Below are 24822 nucleotides of genomic sequence, written 5' to 3'. Positions count from 1 at the left end.
TTTTTTTGATTCTACATGTAAGTGAGATTATATGGTATTTATCTTTCTCCGTCTGACTTATTTCATTTAGTAATGAAATAAGTTCTCAAGTTCTATCCATGTTACAAATGGCAAGATAGCACTTTTTTTTTTTTAAGGCTGAATGTGTAGAACACATTTTCTTTATGCATTCATCCGTCCGTGGACACTTAGGTTGTTTTCATGTCTTTGCTGTTGTAAACAATGCTACAGTGAATGTGGGGGGTGCAGATACCTTTTTGAATTAATGTTTTCATTTTTCCTGGGTAGATATCTAGTAGTGGGATTATTGGATCATATGGTATTTCTGATTTTTTGAGGAACCTCCATACTGTTTTCCACAGTGGCTACACCAGTTTACATTTTCACTAACAGTGCACAAGGGTTCCATTTTCTCCACATCCTTCCCAGCTTGTCTTTTTGAAAATAGCCACTCTAACAGGTGTGAGGTGATATCTCATGGTGGTTTCGATTTGCATTTCCCTGATGATTAGTGATGCTGAACACCCTTTCATGTACTTGTTGGCCACCTGTATGCCTTCTTTGGAAAAATGTCTATTCATATCTTCTGCCCATTTTTTGATCAGATTGGGTTTTTTTTTTTTTTTGCTATTGAATTTTATGAATTCTTTATATATTTTGGATATTAACCTCTGATCAGATATATGATTTGCAAATATTTTCTCCCATTCTGTTGGTGATTTCCTTTGCTGCACAGAAGTTTGGTTTTTCTTTAAGTTTATTTATTTATTTAGAGAGAATGCACATGTGTGAGCAGGAGAAGGGACAGAGAGAGAGGAAGAGAGAGAATCCCAAACAGGCTCAGCACTGTCAGCACAGAGCCCTACACGGAGCTCAATTCCACAAACTGTGAGATTATAACCTGAGCCAAAGTCAAGAGTCGAACGCTCAACTGACTGAGTCACCCAGGCTCCCCTGTGCAGAAGTTTTTTTAGTTTGATGTAGTTCACTTACTTAGTTTTTCTTTTGTTCCCTTTGTTTTTGTGGAGTCAGAACCAAAAGTCATCGCCAAGACCATTGTTGAGGAACTTACCACCTGTGTTTTCTTCTAGGAGCTTTATGGTTCCAGGTCCTAACATTCCAGTTTCTAATCCATTTTGAGTTTAGTTTTTGTATATGTTGTTAAGATAGTGGCCCAGTTTCATTCTTTTGCATGTGGCAATCCAGTGTTCCCAGCACCATTTATTAAAGAGACTGTCCTTTCCCCTTTGTATATTCTTGGCTCCTTGACCATATATGTGTGGGTTTATTTCTGGGCTCTATTCTGTTCTATTGATCTGTGGGTCTGTTTTTATGCCAGTACTATACTGTTTTGATTACTGTAGGTTTGTAATAAAGTTTGAAATCAGAGAGTATGCTGACTCCAGCTTTGTTCTTTCTCAAGATTGCTTTGGCTATTCAAGGTCTTTTGTGGTTCCATACAAATTCTAAGATTATTTCCTCTGTTTCTGTTGCTTTTCTGTTCCCCTTTCCTCTCCTCTCCTCTCCTCTCCTCTCCTCTCCTCTCCTCTCCTCTCCTCTCCTCTTTTGCTTTTTCTCTTCTCTGTTGCTTTTCATTTAGAATATTACCCTGCTCAGAGTACATGGGTTTAGTGGTGTGGAGGGGCACATACTGAGTCCCAGTGGAAAGCAGGGCAGAGATCAAAAAAAAGAATTCATTGCCCTGACTTTGGACTCAGAATAAGAGGGCAATAACCTCTTACCTTTGCACAGGGCTTCATATACGTATATCACTTCCCTTTCTAGGGCTGTTCCTAATTGTCTGCCTTTTTAATTGATGGCCGTTTCTCATCACTGATCCCCTGCCTTCTCAAGTGCCCATTTTAGATTAGTCATAATCCTTGATGCATAACACCCTGTGTCCTGTGTGATCCATGCATAACGCTCTTTCCTTTCTGTGTTTTATTCATTCATTCATGTATTTATTCTTAATAAAATGAATATGAATCCAATATCCAAACAAGACCTGGACTGGTAATAACAACTTAATATGTATCCATGTAGCCCATCTCTGTTTTATAGCCCTGCCTTTCTCCTCCACTTTAGCCATAAATGTTTTGAATTTATGTCTGTCATTCCTTTGCTTTTTCTGAAAATAGTATGATCACATATATATGATTTCCCAAACCATGCTTTCTTTGCTTTTTTGCACTTAAGAAAACAAACAACAAACAAGAGTAGTATACTGTATGCAGTCTTTTGAATCTTGCTTTTTCCACTCCCTGTGATCACTGTGTGTTGTGTGTGGCCATGGTGGGGTGGTACCACGTAATACTTTGTTGGGAAAGTGGTGGTAAGCATCCAGATTTTGTTTTCCTTTAGAAATGGTGTCGTTCTGGACATTCTGGGATATGTTTAGGAGTGGAAGCGCTGGTTATTAGGTATGCGAAGATTCAGCTTCTGTAGATGGTGCCAAATTGTTTTCAGATGTGGTTGTGTCAGTTTATACTCCCCCCAGCAGTTCGTGAGAAATCCCCTTCATCCATGTTCTTTCCCATTGTCAGAAATGTTTATCTTCAGTCCTTCTCATTCTCTTTTTGTCCCTTCCTCGCGCCTGTCGTATTTGATGAGTGCGGTGCAGCTCCGTCAATGTGCCCAGTTGAACTAGTGTTGCCACGACAAACCACTTTTTTGTAAACTTGCAAAATGGCTCAGTACAAACAGCAAATCACTTCAGGTTCTGGTTCCAGCAGTGGCCGAGTCTGATAATGTATTAGACTAAATTTCCAAAAAAAAATTATAGAGTCTGATCAAGATATATTTAAAAACTATTTGAAGGTACTAGAGAACAACCAAAAAAGCAGATGGAAACTACAGGAGATTTAAGCTTTGAAAAAGGAAACCACATTGGGGTCTCTATTAACTGTCTCCTTAGGTTGCTCGTGTGAGGAGTGGGAGGGGGTTGTGTGGGGCCAGGGGTGCCCGGAACTGAAGGCACAATCTGATTGACTTGAGGTGTCAACAGACAGGGCCGTGAGCTGCCAGAGGAACAAAAACAAACACAAAACAAAACAAAAAGGACTAACATCAAAAAAAGAAAACTAACGTCAAAAGATAGACTTAAACGCAAACATACTAACAGTATGTTAATGGCAAAAATTAAATAAAAATTAGCTAAATATGCTAGTACAAAGGTGCAGATGTCAGAGTAGATAAAAACCAAGATCCAACTGTATGTTATTTTCAAGAGACTCATTCTAATGATAAAATCATAGATTGAAGTAAAAGAAAGGAGAGCTAGGTTGTGCAAATAATAAGCTGGATGGCACTACTAGCAGCCAGTGGCATAGACTTCACAACAAGGGGTATGACCAGAGACAGAGAGGGACGTTTTCTAATGCCACAGAATGGTCAGGTCATCAGGAGAAATACCAATTAACGATGGATATGTGCTTAATAACAGTTTCAAAATACATGAAGCAAAAATTGACAGAAGTAAGAAGAGAAAGACAAATGCACAGTGACCTGTAAAATACTAAGAAGTAAATTTAACGACAGATGCATAAGACCTCTACATTGCAAACTATAAAACATTGCTTAAAGAAACTTGAATATGTAAGGAGAGAACCCATATAATTCCAGAACAACGGAACAACTTTGAAAAACAAATGCAATAAAAAAAAAAAGAAAGAAAAGAGCAAAATCAGAGGACTCACACTACCTGATTTCAAGACTTTAAGCTACAAGACAGTGAGGTATTGGCAAAAGGATAGATTGGTGGAACTGAAAAGTCCAGAGAGATATATCCATACAAAGTTTATACGTGTGTATGTGTGTGTGTGTAGTAAATTGATCTTTGAGAGTGACACCAAGGCAATTCAATAGGGAAAGTTTTGAATAGTTGTGCTGAAACAGCCAATTATCTAAGAGATGAACCTCTTAACTCACCAACACAAAAATTAATTTGAGGTGGATCATGGACTTCAGCGTAAATGCTAAAACTATAAAGCTCCTAGAAGAAAACATAGGATAGTATCTTTTTTATATTGGAACAATCTAAGATTTCTTAGGAGGGATGCAAAAAGAGCACAAACCATCCAAAAAAAATGAGTAAATTATAGATTTCATCAGAATTAAAAAATCTTCTGTTCTCTGATAGACATTGTTAAGAAAGTGAAGAGGCAAGCCACTGAGAGAAACTCTTTTCTTTTCTTTTTTTTAATGTTTATTTTTGAGAGAGAGCACACGTGAGCACGTGAGTAGGGGAGGGGTAGTGAGAGGGGGACAGAGGATCTGAAGCCGGCTCTGCACTGACAGGCTGACAGCAGTGAGTTTGACCTGGGGCTCAATCTCACAAAACTCTGAAATCATGACCCAAGCTGAAGTTGGACACCCGACCGACTGAGCCATCCAGGCTCCCCAAGAAATTATTTTTAATACATATATTTGACAGAGAATTTGTGTCCAGAATAAAAATCTCTTAGTCCCTAAGAAACAACTCAGTTTTGTGAAATGGACAAAAGAGATGAGTACACACTTCAAAAAACATATATAAGTTGGCAATAAACACATGAAAATTGTTCTACATCATTTGCCATCAAGTAAATGCATAGTAAACCCATAAAGTGGTGACAGTTCATACCCACTGGAATAGCTGAAGTTAGTAAGATTGAAAATATCAAATGTTTGCAGTGTGTGGAGCAACTGGAATTCTCATAAATTGCTGGTAGGGGTGTGAGATGGTACAAGCCGTTCTAGAAAACTACATGGCAGTTTCTTATAAAGTTAAACAGCGTGTACTCCATGATCCAGTAATTCCATTCCTGTGGTATTTACCCAAGAAAAAGCACATGTCCACAAAAAGACATAAATATGAATGTTAATTTGCAGCTTTATTCAGAATAACCCCGCACTGGAAACAACCCAGGTACCCATCAATAGGAGAATGAATAAACATTATGGTATATTCATACAATGATTATGTCAACAATAAAAAAAGAATGAACTACTTATGCACATTAACATGGATGAATCTTAAAAGAAAAAAAGTTTGAGCCAAACCAGACACAAAAGAATACATACTCTATGATTCTATTCATATGAAATCCAAGAATAAGCAAAACAAATCTCTTTTGTGGAAATCACAGTATTGGTTGCCAGGGAGTGGTGGGACCACAAAGGAACTTTTTGGGGTGATAGAAATGTTCTCTATTTTGACTGGAGTGATGGTCACATGGATTTACAGATTTACCAAAACTCATCAAAGCCTATGCACTTCACTGTTTCTAGATTTTCCCTCAATTTCTTACAAAGTACTTCAAAGCCTCTGTGCCTTCTGAAGGCGTAAATAACTATAGCACTTTGGCCCTCAAAGTATAGCGAGCACCATTGTTGTTTCATGCTTATTTTTGTTGTTAAAAAATCATGCTGGAATATCTAATATCACAACTGCCTTGGAAACTCTCACTTAAATGGATTTATGTGCATAATCTGGTTCATTTGAGGTAAAGACCTGCTGTGAAGACATCAGGAGGATAACTCTATTTTTCTTAAGCTCCAGAAGGTGATTTCAAAAAGGTTCATTTTTCTAGAACATATTTACAAGTTTATTGGAAAAAAAATTTTTTTAAATAAATGTTTAAGAAAACATTCTGACCATGTTAGTACTAAGCAGTCATTTTGGGGCAGATGATGCAAGATTTTGTTCTTTCTTAATACCCCTTTCAACCCTAACATTCATTTGGTTTTGAATTATTGTAGCTGAAGTTTACACTCAAGACCTACTTTCCTTATGCTTCTCCATCTCTTGTTATGGTGCTGCTTCAACACCCAAAAGGTATGTGAAAGTTGATTCTGCCTATATTAAAATAATTTCTGAGAAAGAGGGCTGACACATCATAACCCTTCCCTACCAGTTCCTTCTCTGTAAAACAAGGGAGATGGAATCAGTCATCTCTAACATCCTTTTAAGCTCCCAGGGTCTCACATCTGTGGGATTTTGATATGAGAATTTGCTGGACTTCCCAGTTACCATTACTTACCAAAAGAAAGAAAAAAAAAATGTCCTCTTGTTAGGTTTTGATAGCCTGCTCAGGATAACCCAGGCTTATGCTGGTGCCAGCTAGATCCACCTGAATGCCAAGAACAGGCTAAGACTTGGCTGAGGTAGGTTAGAACAGTACATTTATTTGTATTTCATTCTTTCCGCTCTGTGCCCCTTGTTACAGAAGAAAAGATAAAACGATGAACAAAGCCAAGGAAATTTAGGGGAAATTTCTCCTAACCAAGCCAAGGGAAAAAGACTTTTGAAAGAATTCAGTAAGTGTATTAAATCATGGCCTTCTCTGGTCTCATTTGCCAGCCTTCCATTGGCCACATCCAGTTGGGAAATTGATGATCCCATCTTTAATCCAACTGGCATTGGTCTGTTAACATGTCTGAGAACTTGTGTTTAGGAAACATTTCAGGCATAGAGAATAAAGGTGTCCTTCCCCTTCCACTAAAGCCTAGAATCTGAAGGAAAGGCAGCACTGACACAGCACTGGCTCTGTGCCAGAGAAGAAGGCATTTTAACTGTCTGTGGAAGGAAAGAGGGAAAGAGCCAGTGATATTTCCTTTTCATGCCATTTTTACTTGCCTTTTTCCTGAGTAGATTGATTCATTTGAGAAAAGTTTCAAGAGTATTTTACAAGAGTATTTCAAGTTTCAGAGTATTTTACAAAATTCAAATTCCTCTTCATTTTCCTTTAAATTTTATTTTATTTTATTTTATTTTATTTTATTTTATTTTATTTTAGAGAGAGAGCAAGCAGGGAGAGGGGCAGAGAGAGAGAGAATCTTAAGCAGGCTTTAGTCTTCAGCTTGGAGCCCGATGTGGGGCTCGATCCCACAACCCCAGGATCATGACTTGACCTGAAATCAAGAGTTGGACGCTCAACTGACTGAGCCACTCAGGCACCCCTTCTCTTTTTTTTTCTGAAAGATGTAGGTTTTTACCCAGAATGACCCATCTGACACTGTCCTCTCAGATGCTAGTGGTGGAGGTGGTAGTGAGGCTGCTGGGACCTCTGATCAACAGTTTGGTGAAATTTAACCTTGGGAACACAGTGGGAAAACTTGGATAACAAATTTCTCTTTCTAGAAGTACACTTTACAGCTTAGGTCAGATTAGAGAAGGCTGAGGTCAGCCTGTGAGCTCCAGAAGAAATATTGGAGTTATTATTTTGTAAGTTGGGAAACCTATAAACACAAGACTAAGGGGGTACCTTGGGCATGGAACTCACCTATTTACCTTTTCCTTTGTGTGATGGTCTTAGATTTGTGTCCAAAAATAAATAAGTAAATTTAAGCAGAAGTTGCTCCTATGCTACTTTTCAGCCTGTTCTTTTTGGAAAAAATGAATGTTTAATTCACAAATTGAAGTATTTTTTAATAGTAGAATCTTCTATTCATCAGAAATTGATTTGGAGCCCTGTGGGACATAAAAGTAAAGTCCTGTGGGGCGTAGAAATAGATCACTTACAAGCCCTGACTATCCAAGAGCTACAAGTGGGGGGACATGAAATAAGTATCTAAATAATTAATACAAAGAAGAAAATGAAAAATGCTTTCAAAGGCTACAAATCAAGAGTAATGGGCATTCAGAGGAGGGAAAGATGATCTTTTCATCTGTAACACTTATGGGGTAGTTACAGTGGCTGCCTTATCACTTACATTATCTTCTCGTGTATTTAATTATAGAATCTATCACTGTATGGATATGTGGTAACTTTTTCAGATATTACTTAGAACTGCAGATACGTGCGTATCTAAAACCTTGGGATAATTATGAAACCGGAAAAACTAAGAAAAGACATTTGTTCACATGATACCCATGTATTATTTTTCTGGCCCATTCTTCCCTATAAACCTGTAATCATATTCTGAATTCAGCACAGTCATAGAAAAACAATTGAGCAGCCTATCCTTAGTTCCTTGTTGACTTTTATTACCATCTCCATGTACTTTGAAATCACAAATTGTCAGTGATAAGGAGTGAGGGGTTGGGTAGAAAAGAAAAAACGTGAGGTATCTGCAACGTAACATTTTCAGTCCTAGGGTGGGCTGCTTATGGAGTTTGTCTACTTCTGTGTACCTGAGTTAAAGAGCCTTTGAAGTTTAGTTCTGTGTAACACTGAGGATCTTCCCAGGCCTAAGGGATGGATGCTGGCTGGGAACAGCGGGAGACCAGTGGTATGGGTCCCATGGGCCAGGAAAAATATAGCCTTTTTCCAAAGCTCTTTTGGTCTTAGCTGCAGACGATCCTAATAGGTTTGACTTTTCTTCAGCTCCCTCTGGTTTGTCTCTCCACCCACAGATATCCCACAAAAACTGTGGCACCAGCCACTGAAACATATTTCTGAAATGCTCAGAGAAATAGTTGAAGACCAGACTCATGGGTAAGCAAATCCTAATGACGCCTAGGTCCATCTCACAGTGGTTTCTCTTGATCCTTATCATCTGTTTGAGGAGGGCCAAGGGGAAGGCATTACTGGTCTGTGACCATGCCCAAACAGGTAAGCACCTTGCTGAGTGAGAAGTGGAAGAAGCACATAGCTGCACGTGTCACTCTGAGCAGCTCAGCAGCAGTGCATATGTAAATACCTTGTATAGAAACTGTCCTGAGTAGTACTGGTATTGGATCTTGAGATGTACAAGCATAACGAGAAGAAGAGCAGACCCTAGGAAAACAGCAGAGCCCGCATGCTGCCGCCGCCCCCAGCCATGCAGAGGACCGTGCTCTCTGGGCCCCTTGGTCTTCTCCCTTCCTCTGTGCTCTCTAGGGAAGGAAATTCTAAACTTCTCCTGCACAGTAGGGTAAAATGTCCCTTTTTCCTCCTCTTTTTAATAAATATTTGTTTAGGGGCGCCTGGGTGGCGCAGTCGGTTAAGCGTCCGACTTCAGCCAGGTCACGATCTCGCGGTCCGTAAGTTCGAGCCCCGCGTCAGGCTCTGGGCTGATGGCTCAGAGCCTGGAGACTGTTTCCGATTCTGTGTCTGCCTCTCTCTCTGCCCCTCCCCCGTTCATGCTCTGTCTCTCTCTGTCCCAAAAATAAATAAACGTTGAAAAAAAAATTTTTTTAATAAATATTTGTTTAGGGGCGCCTGGGTGGCTCAGTGGATTGAGCGTCTGACTTTGGCTCAAGTCATGATCTCGTGGTCCGTGAGTTGGAGCCCTGCATCATGCGCTGTGCTGACAGCTCAGAGCCTGGAGCCTGCTTTGGATTCTGTGTCTCCCTCTCTCTGCCTCTCCCCGACTGATGTTCTGTCTCTCTCTCCCTGTCAAAAATAAACTTAAAAAAAAATTTTAAATAGATATTTGTCTAAAATTAGAATTATATTCTAACATAAATTAGTTTCTGACACGATATTAAGTACTCTCATGCGTTAATTTTCCTAAAAGCAATCCCATTTAGGCTTTACTAACTTCTTTGTGACATAACACCCTGCACCTTCCACTTGATTTACTTTTTTTTTTAGAGTACAAATCTTGTATTTGTTGTCTGTACTAACTTACTAAGACCGTCTCTATTTGTTCCTTTTGCCACTATTCCCTCTTGAAATTCTCTGTAATCTGCTCGCTGAGCCATCACATATTACGGTTGGTGCTCCTTATGTTCATGATCACTGATGCACATTTGGTGCCAGTTACTCACCACCCCGCACTCAAGATTCTAACCAATAAAGGAGACAAAAAGAACTGGCAGACAAGTGGGGTTCAGAGTATCAGCATGGTAATGGCCTGTAACACCTGTCAGTCCCATGTGCATGCTTTCAGGTTGTCTCTGGTGAAGAGCAGGACCTCAACGCAAAGCCTCATGGGACTCTTCCCTAACTTAGATCTGCCTTAACTAGATTTCTGGGTCCACCTGCAGGGAGGGGCCAGTGAACAGGTTCCGGTGCTTTCTTAGCCACCCACTAGGACTGCCTCGCATGCTCAGTTACTGGTAGAAAAGAGGAAAAAGAACCCGGCCCATTTCTGCAAGGCAGGCCCTGTAGCCCCTGTCCAGGGAGTGTGAGAGAGCCCTGCTGCTCAACTTATAGTGAGGTCTATAGGGAAGATCCTCTGTGGAACCCATTCCTGGCTTTTCAGCCATCATAACCCAGCAGACCGCTAATGTGGCCCACAGAACACCAGTTCTTCCTCTTGTGGGACAAGTAAGATTAATACTCACTCCCCTTTCTTCTTCTCTCCACTGTTCCACAAGCTAGGTGTTAAAACATTTAATCACTTGCTCTCAGAACAGACATAGCAGACCCAGATCCAACCAAGAGGGGCCCAGAGCTCTCCTGTTCCAGGAACCTCCCCGGTTCAGAAGAGAAGTTCTGATCTTAGGCCAGTCCCACTCCATTTTCCCCAGGGGAGATGTTAAGCTGCTGACACTGTCACTGTGCATATTAATAGGTCCTTTCCTTGAACAGAGTCTATCTTTTAAATAGCCAGTGTGCCTGTCCATTCCCAGCATGGCAAAAGGATAGCTTCATAAAAGCTTCTAACTTTTCAGCTTCCCATACATGACAGAAAAGAATATACAGTATGCAGCCCGTTCAAAGTTCATCATTGCCAAAATACTGGCCAGAACCTTGTGTTTTGTCAGAAAGGAAATAACATATGTTTTTGTCTGCATCCCTTCCTCGTCTCCATCTGGACCCCAGGGAGCCCCCTCATTTCTTGCTCTGGAGCTACCTGGGTGGCTGCCTCAGGGCTGGGAGGCCCCCTCTTCACAGCAGCCCAGCTGTACAGGCCTTGCAGAAAGCAGAGGGGGCCTTAAAGCTCTCATCTTGTAGCATTCCTGTTGGTCATGGCCCAGAACCTTTCTTTGTCGAAGCCTGTAGCCACTCATGGTCCTTGGATATAAAGATTTAAGTGTCTGAAGTCCTCGGGACACATGGGATTTTGAAAGACCTGCCTTTGAAGGTCCTGTGATGGGTTCAGAATGGCATTGTGAGCTATTTTTTAAATCTAACTTGTATTCCTTGCAAGATGTACCTCAGTGGATAAGAACAATTTAAGCCAACCATTCGCAGACATTACAGCTGCTCTAAGAACCAAAAAGAGAAAGAAGTCAAGTTGCCCAGCTGCCATGTGTTTTGGTTCTGTTCCAGGTCCTACGGAGGCCCCTTTGAGTGCTGGTTTTTGTTCATTCACTTTGGAGGATGGGCTGACATCGCGGCTGAGCAGTTAGTGATGTCAGAAGCTGAACCCCCGGAAGCCCTGCTGTGGCTCTTGGCCTTCAGCCACAGTCCACGTGACAGGAGTCAGCAGCGAGCACAGACCATGGTGGGTGGCAGGACGTGCTGTGTGTGGTGCTCTGGGTTCGTCTCTTGGGATCAGAAAAGATGCTGCAGGAAGGGGCCTGTGGTGGGTGTGGCCTCCAGTAACCCCCAGGCACCTAAGCACTGGCTGTTCACTGTGCTCACGTGTGGTAGCATGTACACATCCACCCAGATGGGTGAGTGCACGCATGCTAGGTTTGTGGTTGGAGACATCTTCTTGCCTCACAGAAGCACCTCTCCTGGGAAGCACCACGGAGATGAGGCATAGCCCTTCTGTCCCCTACATTGTTTTATCTGTTCTTGCTCAGCTGCCACCAATGCCCTTGTTTACAGTCAGCCCTGGCCCAGGGGCCAAGTCCTCTAGCATTTGCCATGCAGAATCTGACCGCTCCTCTAAGGAGCACTGTCCTCTCTCTGATCAGCAGCCTGTCCCTGTCTGCTTCCGTCTTGACTTACTGCTTTCTTGGATCAGACAACAAATCCTCACATTACAGGCTTTGTTTAGCACTCTTACTAAAGTAATCTGATATTAACCCCTTAGCTTCTGAAAAAGGACTTGGGCATTCCCTAAATAACAGAGCAGCTAATACAGGACTGGCTGTCTATGGCAAATCGAGTTTTTATTTTACGCAGAGTATAATGACTACAGGAAGCAGTGCTTTGATTAAAGGCATTGGCACCTCCCTTGCAAATGTTTATTTGCTGGTTTTTAAAACTTTAGCTGCTAACACTTTTTGCTAATTTTAATAATTAAAGGGATCAAGTTTCTTTATGTAGAGAGTAAGTTTCCTATTTGCTTCATGTTTTCTGTTTGAAAAAAGCAGAGACTAGTACAGATATGTCTGTATATTTTTCTTATTTAAAGACTCACATGGCATGGGGTGCCTGGGTGGCTCGGTTGGTTAAGTGTCCGACTCTTGATTTCGGCTCAGGTCTTGATCTCACAGTTTGTGGTTTTGAGCCCCATGTCATGCTTGAAATTCTCTGTCTCCATCTCTCTCTCTGCCCCTCCCCTGCATACACTGTCTGTCTCTCTCTCTCTCTGTCTCTCTCTCTCTCTCTCTCTCCCAGAAATGGATAAACATTTAAAAAAATGAACGAATACTTGCATGGCAAAGGAAAGAAAGAGTTTTAGATTTTAAAAAGTTGAAATTTGGTGATAATTTATTTTGGATCAAAAATACGTTTTTAAGAAATTATCATAATCCACATATGTGTTTGAGGGTTGCTTTATGACTAAGAAGAAAGCTTTCTATCTCCCTTTTAAAATATCACATTAAACTTAAACTTATTAAGAGAAATCCTAATTGTGTTTTCATTATCTTATTTTTAGTGATAATAGTTAAAATGTATATAGCACTAATGATTTTCAAAGCCCTGTTATATATACTTTATATTTGATTCCTTATAAGCTAAGTTGGTAAGGTATATGTTAAATTCCTGATCAATCATTGAAACGGACAGAGATTCACTTTTGAAAGGTAGATAAATAAATTGTCCAAAAGAAAGGTAATTTCTAGAAAGTTCTGCATTGGCATGTCTAATACTTACCTTGGCTTTTTTTTTTTTTTTTTTTTTTTTTTTTAAATCTGTACATAGTTCTTACTGCAGGGATGCTGTAGCATACTGGATAAAAATAGATTAGTTCACTCAGAGTAGTTTAGCACCAGCATGTTCGCTTCCTTTTTAGCTATCCTGTGAGAGGGGCTATCTGTCTTGTGACTGAAGACACGTTTCATGTTTGTGAGCCTAAAGCCTCTTCCTCCTTGGTGCCCAACCTGAGGCACTGGTGTGTGTGACATCCTGGGGAGCAAGTGAGCCCAGTTTTCCTAGTTTAGTAATACATACCTCTTTCTCTCCTGGGTTTTGTGAACTTTAAATCCCTTTGATGGTCTGTTGGGTGACTTGAGAAACAAACTGTGAGCTGCCTTTGAACGCATGTTTATTGTGAGATTTGAATGAGCCTGACAACATCTGTGCCCTTTCCTCAAAAGGTGTCATTAAATCCTGGTTAATCGCTCAGCCCTGACAGCGTATTGTGGGCCAGCCTCCACTGGCCATCCTTGAGGTTCAGTAACGGGGAAGCAAGGGCAACTGCCGCACAAAGACGCGCCCTTCCCTCTGCAGACCCTGTTTGCTGCCAGCCAGGGTTCATCTTCTTTTGCTAACTTTGAATTTAATCATGATAAAAACACAAAATGCCAGGGGAGGGTAGGTGATGGGTATTAAGGAGGGTACCTTTTGGGATGAGCACTGGGTGTTGTATGGAAACCAATTTGACAATAAATTTCATATATTGAAAAAAAAAGAAAAACACACAAAATGCCTGTGTTTGAATACCCATAAGAATTAAGCCAGGGTTCATACTCTGACTTTGTTATTCCACCTCTAGGAATTATCCTAGGGAAGGAATTAGAGATCCAAAGATTTATGGATCCAAAGATTTATGGATTTATGTTATTCCACCTCTAGGAATTATCCTAGGGAAGGAATTAGAGATCCAAAGATTTATGTATAAGAATATCATTACAGCATTGTTGTAATTGCAGATGTTAGAAATGGCCTAAACTTTCAATAGTATGGAACTGACTAAATAAGTTGTGACATATTCTAACCATGGACTAACATTCTGCCATGAAAAATCATGTTCTCAAAGACTTTATGTCATAGATACGTGAAATTACTTACAGTGCATTGTGAGAAGTGTAAGCAAACATGGCACATAGTGAGTTCTGGGTTCACAAGGCCTGGGGAAAAGATGAGAAGGTTGTGAACCTGGTTTCCTCCATCTCCCCTGGAGAAAATGGAGCAAGACCAGCCTGAGATTAAGTTAGATCAGATCTTTCATTTGGATGGTGGAGGTACATCATACCTTGTTGTTCAGACTTTCTAGTGAACATATGTAAATTTTCATAATGCAGGATAAAAAGTAATCCTTAGAAAAGAAAGCTTATCTCTTTCACTAAAAACAAATTAAAAAACATTTAAAGTTTTGGCATGTCAGGTGAAAGCTTATGGATGTGGAAGGCATTTGAAGGGAAAGATGGTCTGGGATGAAGACAACCAGTACTGAACAAGGGTAGAAAATCAAATGCCAGTCAAGAAGAAAATGGATATGAAGGCATAGCTTCCTAAGCCCTGACATTTGTGCAGACCTTTTAGATGGTAAGATGGTCTTGGGCTCCCATAGATGCCATCAGATGAGGGCAGGCTGGGCCCAGCTGACAGAGGAGGTGGTGAGAGAGTAGCCCTCTCCTGTTGGAACGCTGCCATTCTCCGTGGAAGAGCCCCATGGTACAGTTTCTCACGGTCTTGGATTGTGGTCAGAATAGCTCACACAGCACTCCTAGTGTATTGGAGTTTATGACAGACTTCATTGAATGAGGCTTTAACTTCCAGGGGAAAAAAAAGACGACTCACACAAAATCCATAAAATTGGTCATGGGAATTCTCAGAATAGGCCTAAGTACTCTTTCGAAAATGATGGAACATAGCTGTTCATGAGTTCCATGTGGCATTTTGGATCTATGGCTTTCAGTTTTTCTTTGTTTTCCACGTCACATCTTGATGTACTATTCTTATAGCAAGCAGAAGTCTCAGCATGAAATAAGTATTTTTTATGCAAAAACAACCCACAGACCTATAACGATCACATTATGTGAATTCTACAGACTTGTGACCTCTGCTTATGCTTTCAACATGTATGAACACTGTCCCAGTGTCTAAAACAAAACAAATGTGGTGTGTGTGTGTATGTGTGTGTTTCCTCCCCTCAGAGATAACAAAAGGCAAAAGGCAAACCTCATTCTTATCAGAACATTGGCTCAGTGGAGGTCCAATTGCATGGGGCTTTAATTGATTTGTGGCTATGATAGAGAGCAAGTCTTCAAGGAGCCTTTTGTTCCTTTTCCCACAATATAAAAATCTGACTACATTCTGCTGAGGATTTTTCTCCGTCTCTTTTCTTACAGAAAAAAAAAAAAAAAAGGTCAATTCCTGGCGTGGTGCCTTGGCTGCTTAGCAAGACGAAAGAAAGTCAAGAAATTTCCATTACGCCCATTTGGGTTTGTGTGGAACAGAGTATAAGCTCAGACATGAGTCGCCTCTGTCTGCCTTCCCTAGGTCGCCAGTCCTCTCCTCTTTCTAGGGCTTGCTTCAAAGTCCCAAATAAATCCTAGAACCATACAGGTCCTGACTCTTCCCTAATCTCTCACCTTTGAAATTATGCTTCCCAGGTAGAGGTAAAGGCAGTGCTCAGCCACCTCAAGAAGCTGCTCAGAAGTCCAACTCTCTCAGCCAGGGATCTACAGGCAGCAGCTGCAGAGAGCCAAGACAGAGACCCCAGACCACCTTCATGTCAACAGCTGATCAGGCACCTCCTCCTGAACTTCCTGCTCTGGGCTCCTGGAGGCCATGCGATTGCTCGAGAAGTCATCACCCTTGTAAGTCTTCCCTTTAATAGTGTGCTAATTCTCATTTGCATTCCAGGTATGAGGATTGCCTGGCCTTTGACAAGTATGTGTACCAGGGTGCTGTCCAAACATGGATGGACAGGCAATGAAGTTGAAAGTTGGGATGGACCCCAGAGCCTGCCCCTTGTGACACCTTCATAATAAGGAAGAAAATGGAGGCTCTGAAAAAAGAGGTCACAATTACTGTCAGAGTCCATAGTAAAGCTAGGTCTTCTGTCTTCCCATGTACTTACTCTTTCAGTTACGTTCGTCATGAAGACAGACAAGACTTCAGTGAGAAGTGTTCACTATAGCAATCCAAAAATTTTTGTTAATTAAAAAAACAGTGTTTGCTAATTACAAAGAATTCTTTCTGAAACCCAGCTGACATGAGGGATAAAGAATGGTCCAAGTCAAAAGTGAGTATCATTCGTGGCATTGGGTTAGGCAATGACTTCTTGGATAATGTCCCCAAAGGCACAGGCACCACCAACAAAAAATAGATAAACTGAAATTCATCAAAATTAAAACATGTTGTTCATCAAAGATACAAGCAAGACACTGAAAAGACAAACTCAGGAATGGGAAGAAAATATTTGGAAATCATGTATCTGACAAAGGGGTTAGTATCCAGAATATATTGGGAATTCTTACAACTCAACAACAATAAAAACCCAATTCAAAAATGGACAACAGATCATAAATAGCTAATAACCACCTGAAAAAAATGCTCAACATTATTAGCCATTAGGGAGGTGCAAATTAAAACCCATGATGGGGTAACATTCCACACCCTCTAGGATGGCTATTACAAACAAAATGGAAAAAACAAGTGTTGGTGAGGATGTAGAGAAATTGGAACACTCCTATATTTCCAGTTGGGAATGCTAAAATGGTACAGCCACTGTGGAAGAGTTTGATAGTTCCTGAAAAAGTTAAACATAGAATTACTATATGATCTGGCAATTCTACTTCTGTGTAAAAGAATTAATAGAATTAAACACTTGGCCACCCTGTTCATAACAGCATTATTCACAATAGCCAAAAGGTAGAAACAACCCAAGTGTCCATCAACAGATAAATGGATAAATAAAATATGGTCTGTATATACAATGGGGTATTTTTGGGCCTTAAAAAAGAATGAAATTCTGATATATGCTACCACATGGATGAACCTTGAGGACATTATTCTAAGTAAACTAAGCCAGACACAAAAGGACACATGCTATATGATTCACTTTTATGAGGTACCTAGAATATGCAAATTTATAGAGACAAAATGTAGAATAGAGGTTACCAGGAGCTGGCAGGGGAGAGGAATGGAGAGTTGTTTTGGATAATGAAAAAAAGTTCTAGAAATGGATAGTAGTGATGGTTGTACAATATTGTGAATTTACTTCATGCCAATGAACTGTCCACTTCAAAAGGGTTAAAAGACCAAATTTAAAAAGCGTCCACATGCTAGCTTTTGGAATTTTTATTTGCTTTTGTTTTTATTTTTTACTGACATATAATATACATACAGAAAACATACAGCTTGATTAATGTTCATAAACCAAAAATAACCATGCAGCCATCAACCAAATCAGGAATGTTCTCAGCATCCAGAGAGCCCCTTCTTGCTCCTTTCCCTGGGCAGGTTCTGTTTGAATGTGAATATGAAGAGAGTCCCAGTGATGAGTAGGACTGCCAAGAACCTCAGAAACCAGAACCCAGGAGGTTCTCAGTCCTGGTAAAACAGTCAGCATGGAGCAGGCAGGCCACAGCAGCCAGCCTGTTAGTCCTGCCTCTCATGTTCAGACAGAAGGCTAAGAGCTAAAAAAAATGTCCATGTGTCCATAGACCTTGACATCAACCAACATTACCTCTGGCCAGCTATAAGTAATAATAGTCACTTTTCAGCCACTATCTCAGCCAAGTGATCAAGGTCAACATGACAGTCATAAGACATGTTGACTATAAGCACCCTTAATATAATGTGATGAAAATGGCACTTCTGTGATCTTCCTCCCCTAAACTTTTATAATCCCAGTCTAATAATGAGAAAAACAAATGACAAAAATACCTATGTAGCACTCTTCAAAACTGTCCAGTCCATCATCAAAAGGAAAGTATTAGAAACTGTCAAAGCCACGAGGAGCATAAGGAGACATGAAAACTGAATGTAATGTAGTATTTTAGATATTATCCTGGAACAGAAAAAGGACATTATGGAAAAACTGGGGAGATCAGAAAAAGTCTGTCCTTTGGTTAATAAAATGTATCCATATCAGTTTATTAATTGTGATAAATGTACTATACTAATTTAAGATATTAATGGAAAACCAGATGTTGGAGATATGGGATCTTTCTGTATTATCTTTTCAGTAAACTAGAAGTCTAAAACTGTTCTAAAATTAAAAGCTATTTCAAAAAGTCAACAGCAGGTGCTTTTGAATCATGAAGATATTAGAGCCATTTTTGTCACCTGAAACAAATGAAATACTATGAGACAAATGAAAATGGAAACAACTTTCCAGAATTTATGACACACAGCAAAAGCAGTTGTAATAGGGAAGTTCATAGCAATACAGCTCCTAAGATCCAGGAACAAGGCAAGGATGCCTACTCTCACCACTTTTATTCAGCGTAGTACTAGAGGCCCTGCCCATAGCAATCAGACAAGATAAAGAAAAGACATCGAAATTGGTAAGGAAGAAATAAAACTGTCACTATTTGCAGATGACATGATACTATATTTAAGAAACCATAAAGACTCCACCAAAAAAACTATTAAGACTAATAAATGAATTCAGTAAAGTCACAGGATACAAAATTACCCTACAGAAATGAAACATCAAAAAGTGAACAATCCCATTTACAATTGCATCAAAAAGACTAAAATACATAGGAATAAATTTAACCAAAGAGATGAAAGGCCTGTGCTCTGAAAACTATAACATACTGATGAAAGAAATTGAAGACAGTACAAATAAATGGAAAGATATTCCATGTTCATTGATTGGAAGAATTAATATTGTTACAGTTATTACCCAAAGCAATCTGCGGATTCATTGCAATCCCCATTAAAATACCAATGGCATTTTTCACAGAACTAGAACAAACAATCCTAAATTTTGTATGGAACCACAAAAGATCCCAAATAGCCAAAGCAGTTTTGAGAAAGAACAAAACTAGAGGTATCACATGCCCTGATTTCAAACTATACTACAAAGCTTTAGTAATTAAAATAGTATGGAACTGGCACAAACAGACATATAGATCAATGGAATAGAGAGTTCAGAAATAAATCCACATATATACAGTTAGTTAAGCTACAAAAATGGAGGCAAGAATATACAATGGGGAAAAGACACTCAATAAATGGTGTTGGGAATACTGGACCACTATCTTATACCATATGTAAAAATAAATTCAAAATGGATTAAAGACTTGAATGTAAGACCTGAAACCATATAACTCCTAGAAGAAAAAACATAGGCAGTAAGTTCTTTGACATCATTCTTAGTGGTATTTTGTTGGACCAGTTTCCTCAGGCAAGGGCAACAAAAGCTAAAATAAAACAAATGGGATTATGTCAAACTAAAAAAGCCTTTTCGTGGTGAGGGAAACCATCAACAAAATGAAAAAGTAACCTACTGAATGGGAGAAGATATTTGCAAATCATACATCTGCTAAGGGGTTAATATCCAAAATATATAAAGAACTTTCACAACTTTAAAAAAATTGATTAAAGTTGGGCAGAGGACTTAAAAAGACATTTTTCCAAAGAAATACAGATGGCCAAGAGACACTTGAAAAGATGCTCATCATCACTAGCCCTCAGGGAAATGCAAATTAAAACTACAATGGGATATCACCTCACACCTATCAGATAGGCTGTCATCAAAAGGACAAAAAGGAAGAGTTGACAGGGATATGGAGAAAAGAGAACCTTATATACCCTGTAGGTAAGAATGTAAATTGGTGCAGCCACTAGAAAACAATATGGAAGTCACTCAGAAATTTAAAAATACAACTACCATACCATCAAGGAATTCTACTTCCAGGTATTTATCTGAAGAAAATGAAAACATCTATTCGAAGAGATAACACGTTGCACCCCTATGTTCATTGTACCGTTATTTACAATAGCCCAGATATGGAAGCAACCTAAGTGTCCGTCAATAGATGAATGTATAAAAAGGTTATATATGGTATGTATATGGACTGTTATTACTCAGCCATAAAAAAATGAAAAAAAATGAAATCTTGCCATTTGCAAACACATGGGTAGACGTTGAGGGTATTGTGCTAAGTGAAATAATAAAGAGAAAGACTAAAAAATAATAATAAAAGAGAAAGATAAATACCAGATGATTTCACTTATATGTGGAGCCTAAAAAACAAAACGGGCGCCTGGATGGCTCAGCTGGCAGAGCATATAACTCTTGATCTCAGGGTCATGAGTTCAAGCCCTACAAGAGCTTACGATAGATAGATAGATAGATAGATAGATAGATAGATAGATAGATAAAAATGTCTTTAACTATTTAAGAAAAAAGTAAAAATTAAAAACAAAACAAATGAATAAGAAAAAGTGGAAACAGACTCATAGATACAAAGAACAAACTGATAGTTACCAGAATGGTGGTTAGGGAGTGCGGGGGGTGGGGGGGGGGTGGGCAAAGTAGATGAAGGGGATTAAGAAGTACAAATTTACAGTTATAAAATAAGTAAGTCATAAATTCTGGTTCAAGATGGCAATGTAGGAAGACACCTATTCCACAGACATACCAAACCTATGCCTATTTATAGAGCAATTCCTCCTGAAAAACTGAAGGCTGACTGAAAAGCTTCTGCACAACAAAAGATAGGCCATAGAGAATGGCAAGAGAGATGTAGACATGGTAATAAAGGGAACACACACTGCAAACTACAGTGGACAGGGTCCCTCAGTACCATAAGTAGATTCATCTGCCCTGGGGCACAGAAAAAAAAAGTCATGGTTTAAAAGGCTAACTAAAATATAGAGGAATTAGCCCTAGACCCCTGCCAAATGGTGGGGGAGCTGCTGGAATTCTTTGGGTTTGAGAGGCTGGTGAGCACCATGATTTACGTTCTCCCTTCATCTTCATAGCATAGACTGGCCAGTATTTAGGCACCACAGCCAGCCTGCCACCTCAGCAAGCCCCATGCCTCTAGCCCACACAGCACCAGACACCTGTGAAATAGGAAAAAACAAAAACAAAAAACAAAAACCTGTGGTTTAAAAGAACAATTAGAACATAAAGGCTCCAGCTTTAGAACCCTGCCAGTGTGTGTGTTTTGGGGGGTAAGGGGTGAGGGGTGGTCTGGTGGAACTCTCTGGATCAAAGGGCCTGTCGAGTGCCATGGTTTACACTCCCCCTCCACCTCGGTAGCATGGATGGGAGCAGGGTCCAGGTGCCCCAGCCAGCCTATCACCACAGTGAGCCTGGGTTCTTAGCCCATACTAACCCAAGCCTTCCCACCAAGGTGGCCTCAGCACAGTGCTGACAAGGGTACCCCTGGTCAGCATTCACTGTAGCTCTAGCCATCTCACCAAGGTGACACAGATGCAGGACAGCACTACTTTGGTTCCAGACAATTTGCTAAGATACCCCCAGTGCAGGGCATCCTGGGCCCTCCCAGCCTATTCCCACCTTGGCCTCTGCTGCCCCATCAGGAGCCCCTTGTACTGAGCATCTTGGGACTGCAACCTACCTAGACACAGATCTAAGCAGCCAGCCAAAGTCACCAGGCCTACATTGTCTACACAGAAGATGGCCATTCTTTCAGGTTGAGGAGAATTAACTGTTTAACTGAATTCATCAAAATACAGGCCAGGCAAAATGAAGAGATGGAAAAATATGCTCCAAACAAAATAACAAACACAAAACTCAGGAAAAAAGCTAAATGAAATGGAGATTACCAGTCTTCCTGATAAGGAGTTCAAAGTAATGATCCTAGAGATACTCACCAGAATGGAGAGAAAATTCAGTTAATTTACTGAGAACTTTAACAAAGACATAGATAATATAAAAAAGAATGAATCAGAGGCACCTGAGTGACTTAGTTGTTTAAGTGTCCAACTCTTGGTTTTAGCTCAGGTCACAATCTCACAGTTCATGGGTTAGGGCTCCATGCTGACATTGCAGAGCCTGCTTGGGATTCTCTCTGTCTCTCAAAAATAAATAAATAAACTTAAAGAATGAATCAATGAAAAATAAATAAATGAAAAACACATTAGAGGAAATCAACAGTAGATTAGAAGAATGGATCAGTGATCTGGAAGACAGGGTAATAGAACAACACCCAAGATGAACAGAAGACTTTTTTTAAATGAGGTTAAGGGCTGTCTTGGACAACATCAAGTGAACAAACAGAAGAAGAGAGAAAGGGGCAGAAAATTTATCTGAAGAAATGATAGCTGAAAACTTCCCTAAAGTGGGGAAAGAAACAGACATCCAGGTTAAGGAAGCACAAAGAATTTCAAACAAGATGAACCAAAGGAAGTCCACACCATGACCATACTAATTTAAAATGTTAAAGATTAAAGATGAAGAGAGAATTTTAAAAGTAAGAAGAGACAACTAGTAACATAAAGGGAAACTCCATAAGGCTTTCAACTGACTTTTCAGCAGAGACTTTGCCAGGTCAGAAGGGAGTGGCAGCATGATAGATTCAAAAGGATGAAAGGGTAAAAAAAACATACAAGCAAGAATACTCTCTTGGAAGATTATCATTCAGAATTGAAAGAGAGTTTCCCAGAGAAAAGTCAAAGTAGTTCATCATCACTAAACCAGCCTTACAAAAAAAATGTTAAAGGGAATTCTTTAAGTGGAAAATAAAAGGCCATAATCAGAAATAATAAAATTATAAAAGGAAAAAATTTCATGAGTAAAAGGAAACACATAGTAAAGATAGTAGAACAATAACTTATAACTTGAAGGTTATGAGACAAAAGTAGCAAAAAGTAGTAGTACATATATAACCTTGGATGGGATGGTAAAAAGGAAGTTCTTTTAGAATGTGTTCAAACTAAGTGACTATCAATTTAATATAGATTGCTATATAACTAGAATGTTATGCACGAACCTCATTGTAGTCATTAACTAAAAACCTATAGTAGATACACAAAAAATAAAGAGAAAGAAAGCCAAGCATAACACTAAAGAAAGCTGTCAATCATAAGGAAAGAGAAGGAGAGATGAAAGAAATAGAGAAGAACTACAAAAACAACAGAAAACAATGAACAAAATGGCAATATATACATACCTATCAATAATTACTTTAAATGTAAATGGTCTAAATGCTCCAATTAAAAGACAATAGATGATGAAGTGGATTTAAAAATACTCAAGACCCTCATCTACATGCTGCCTACAAGAGACTCATTTCAGACCTAAAGACACAGACTGAAAGTGAAGGAATGGAAAAAGATATTTCATGCAAATGGAAACAAAAAAAAGAAGAAAAGTGAGGTAATAATACTCATATGAGACAAAATAGGTTTTAAAACAAAGACTGTAACAAGAGACAACGGCATTATGTAATGGTAAAGGGATTAATCTACCAAGAGGGTATAATAATTATAAATATCTATGTACCCAACACTGAAGCATCTAAATACATAAAGCAAATATTAACAGACATAAAGGGAGAAATTGCTAATAATAGTAGGGGACTTTAATATCCCACTTATTCCAATAACTAGATCATCCAGGCAGAAAGTCAATAAGGAAACAGTGTCTTTGAATGACCGTCTAGACCAGATGGACTTACATATATACAGAACATCACACCCCAAAATACCAGAATACACAATCTTTTCAAGTGCACATAGAACATTATCCAAGATAAATCACTCGTTAGGCCACAAAACAGGTCTCAGTAAATTTAAGAAGATTGAAATCATACCATGCATCTTTCCCAACAACCATGGTATGAAACTAGAAATCAATAACAAGAAAAAATGAAAAGAAAAATAAGAAACAAACATGTGGAGGCTAAACAACCTGCTGTTAAACAACCAATGGGTCAATGAAGAAAATCAGAGAGGGCTATCAGAAAAATACACAGAGACAAAATGCAAACACAATAGTCCAAAATCTTTCAGATGCCGTGAAAGTAGTCCTAAGAGGGAAGTTTATAGCAATACAGATCTACTGTAAGAAACAAAAAAAAAAAATCTCAAACCATCTAAACTTACACCTAAAGGAACTTGAAAGAGAACAAAGCCCAAAGTTAGTGTAAGGAAAGAAATAATGAAGATCAGAGCAGAAATAAATGAAATTGAGAGTAAAAAAAAAAAAAAAAAAAAAAAAAAAAAAGGAAAAGAAAGGAAAAAAAAAGATCAGTGAACCCAAGAGCTAGTTCTTTGAAAAGTTAGACAAAATTGGTAAACCTTTAGGCAGAAAAAGAAAAAACTGAAATAAAAAAAAAATCAGAAATGAAAGAGGACAGGGCAACTGGGTGGCTCAGTTGGTTAAGCACCCAACTTTGGCCCAGGTCATGATCTCATGGTTTGTGAGTTTGAGCCCCTGTCAGGCTCTATGCTGACAGAACCTGCTTTTGATTCTGTGTCTCCCTCTCTCAATGCCCCTGCCCCTGCCCCGCTCATGCTCTGTCTCTCTCTCAGAAATAAAAAAATAAACATTAGAAATGAAAGAGGAGAAGTAACAATCAGAACCACCAAAATACAAAGGATTATAAGAGACTATTATGAAAAATTACATGCCAACAAATTGAACAATCTAGAATAAATAAATTCCCAGAAACATAATCTTCCCATAGAAAATATGAACATACTAATTACTGTAATGAAATTGAATCAGTTTTCAGAAAACTTACAGCAAACAAAAATCTATGACCAAATGGATTCACTGGTGAATTCTTCCAAACATTTAAAGAAAAGTTAATACCTATTCTCTTCAAACCATTCCAAAAATATGAAAGAGGAAGGAAAACTTCCAAATACATTCTATGAGGCCATTACCCTCATACCAAAACCAAAGGCACAAAAAAAAGAAAATTACAGGCCAATATTATTGATGAACATAGATTCAAAATTCCTC

At 39.2% G+C, this 24822-nt stretch overlaps 1 protein-coding gene across 10 annotated transcripts in view; it reads left to right on the top strand.

Annotated features, from left to right (window-relative positions):
* Positions 1-24822, top strand: part of FANCC (FA complementation group C) — a 265345-nt gene that overhangs the window by 230444 nt on the left and 10079 nt on the right. For 9 of the 10 annotated variants that reach the window (XM_045043621.1, XM_019815868.2, XM_003995467.4 and 6 more), the window contains 4 exons: positions 5740-5815; positions 8336-8417; positions 11124-11298; positions 15530-15736. In XM_045043621.1, the coding sequence (XP_044899556.1) occupies positions 5740-5815; positions 8336-8417; positions 11124-11298; positions 15530-15736 (540 nt within the window). The remainder of the gene's footprint in view (positions 1-5739; positions 5816-8335; positions 8418-11123; positions 11299-15529; positions 15737-24822) is intronic. The other variant, XM_045043627.1, reaches the window with a different exon arrangement.

Source organism: Felis catus, chromosome D4 (genome assembly GCF_018350175.1).
Source record: "Felis catus isolate Fca126 chromosome D4, F.catus_Fca126_mat1.0, whole genome shotgun sequence".
Taxonomy (NCBI): domain Eukaryota; kingdom Metazoa; phylum Chordata; class Mammalia; order Carnivora; family Felidae; genus Felis; species Felis catus.
Note: the sequence above shows the minus strand (reverse complement) of the source record. Positions and strands in the feature narration are given on the sequence as shown.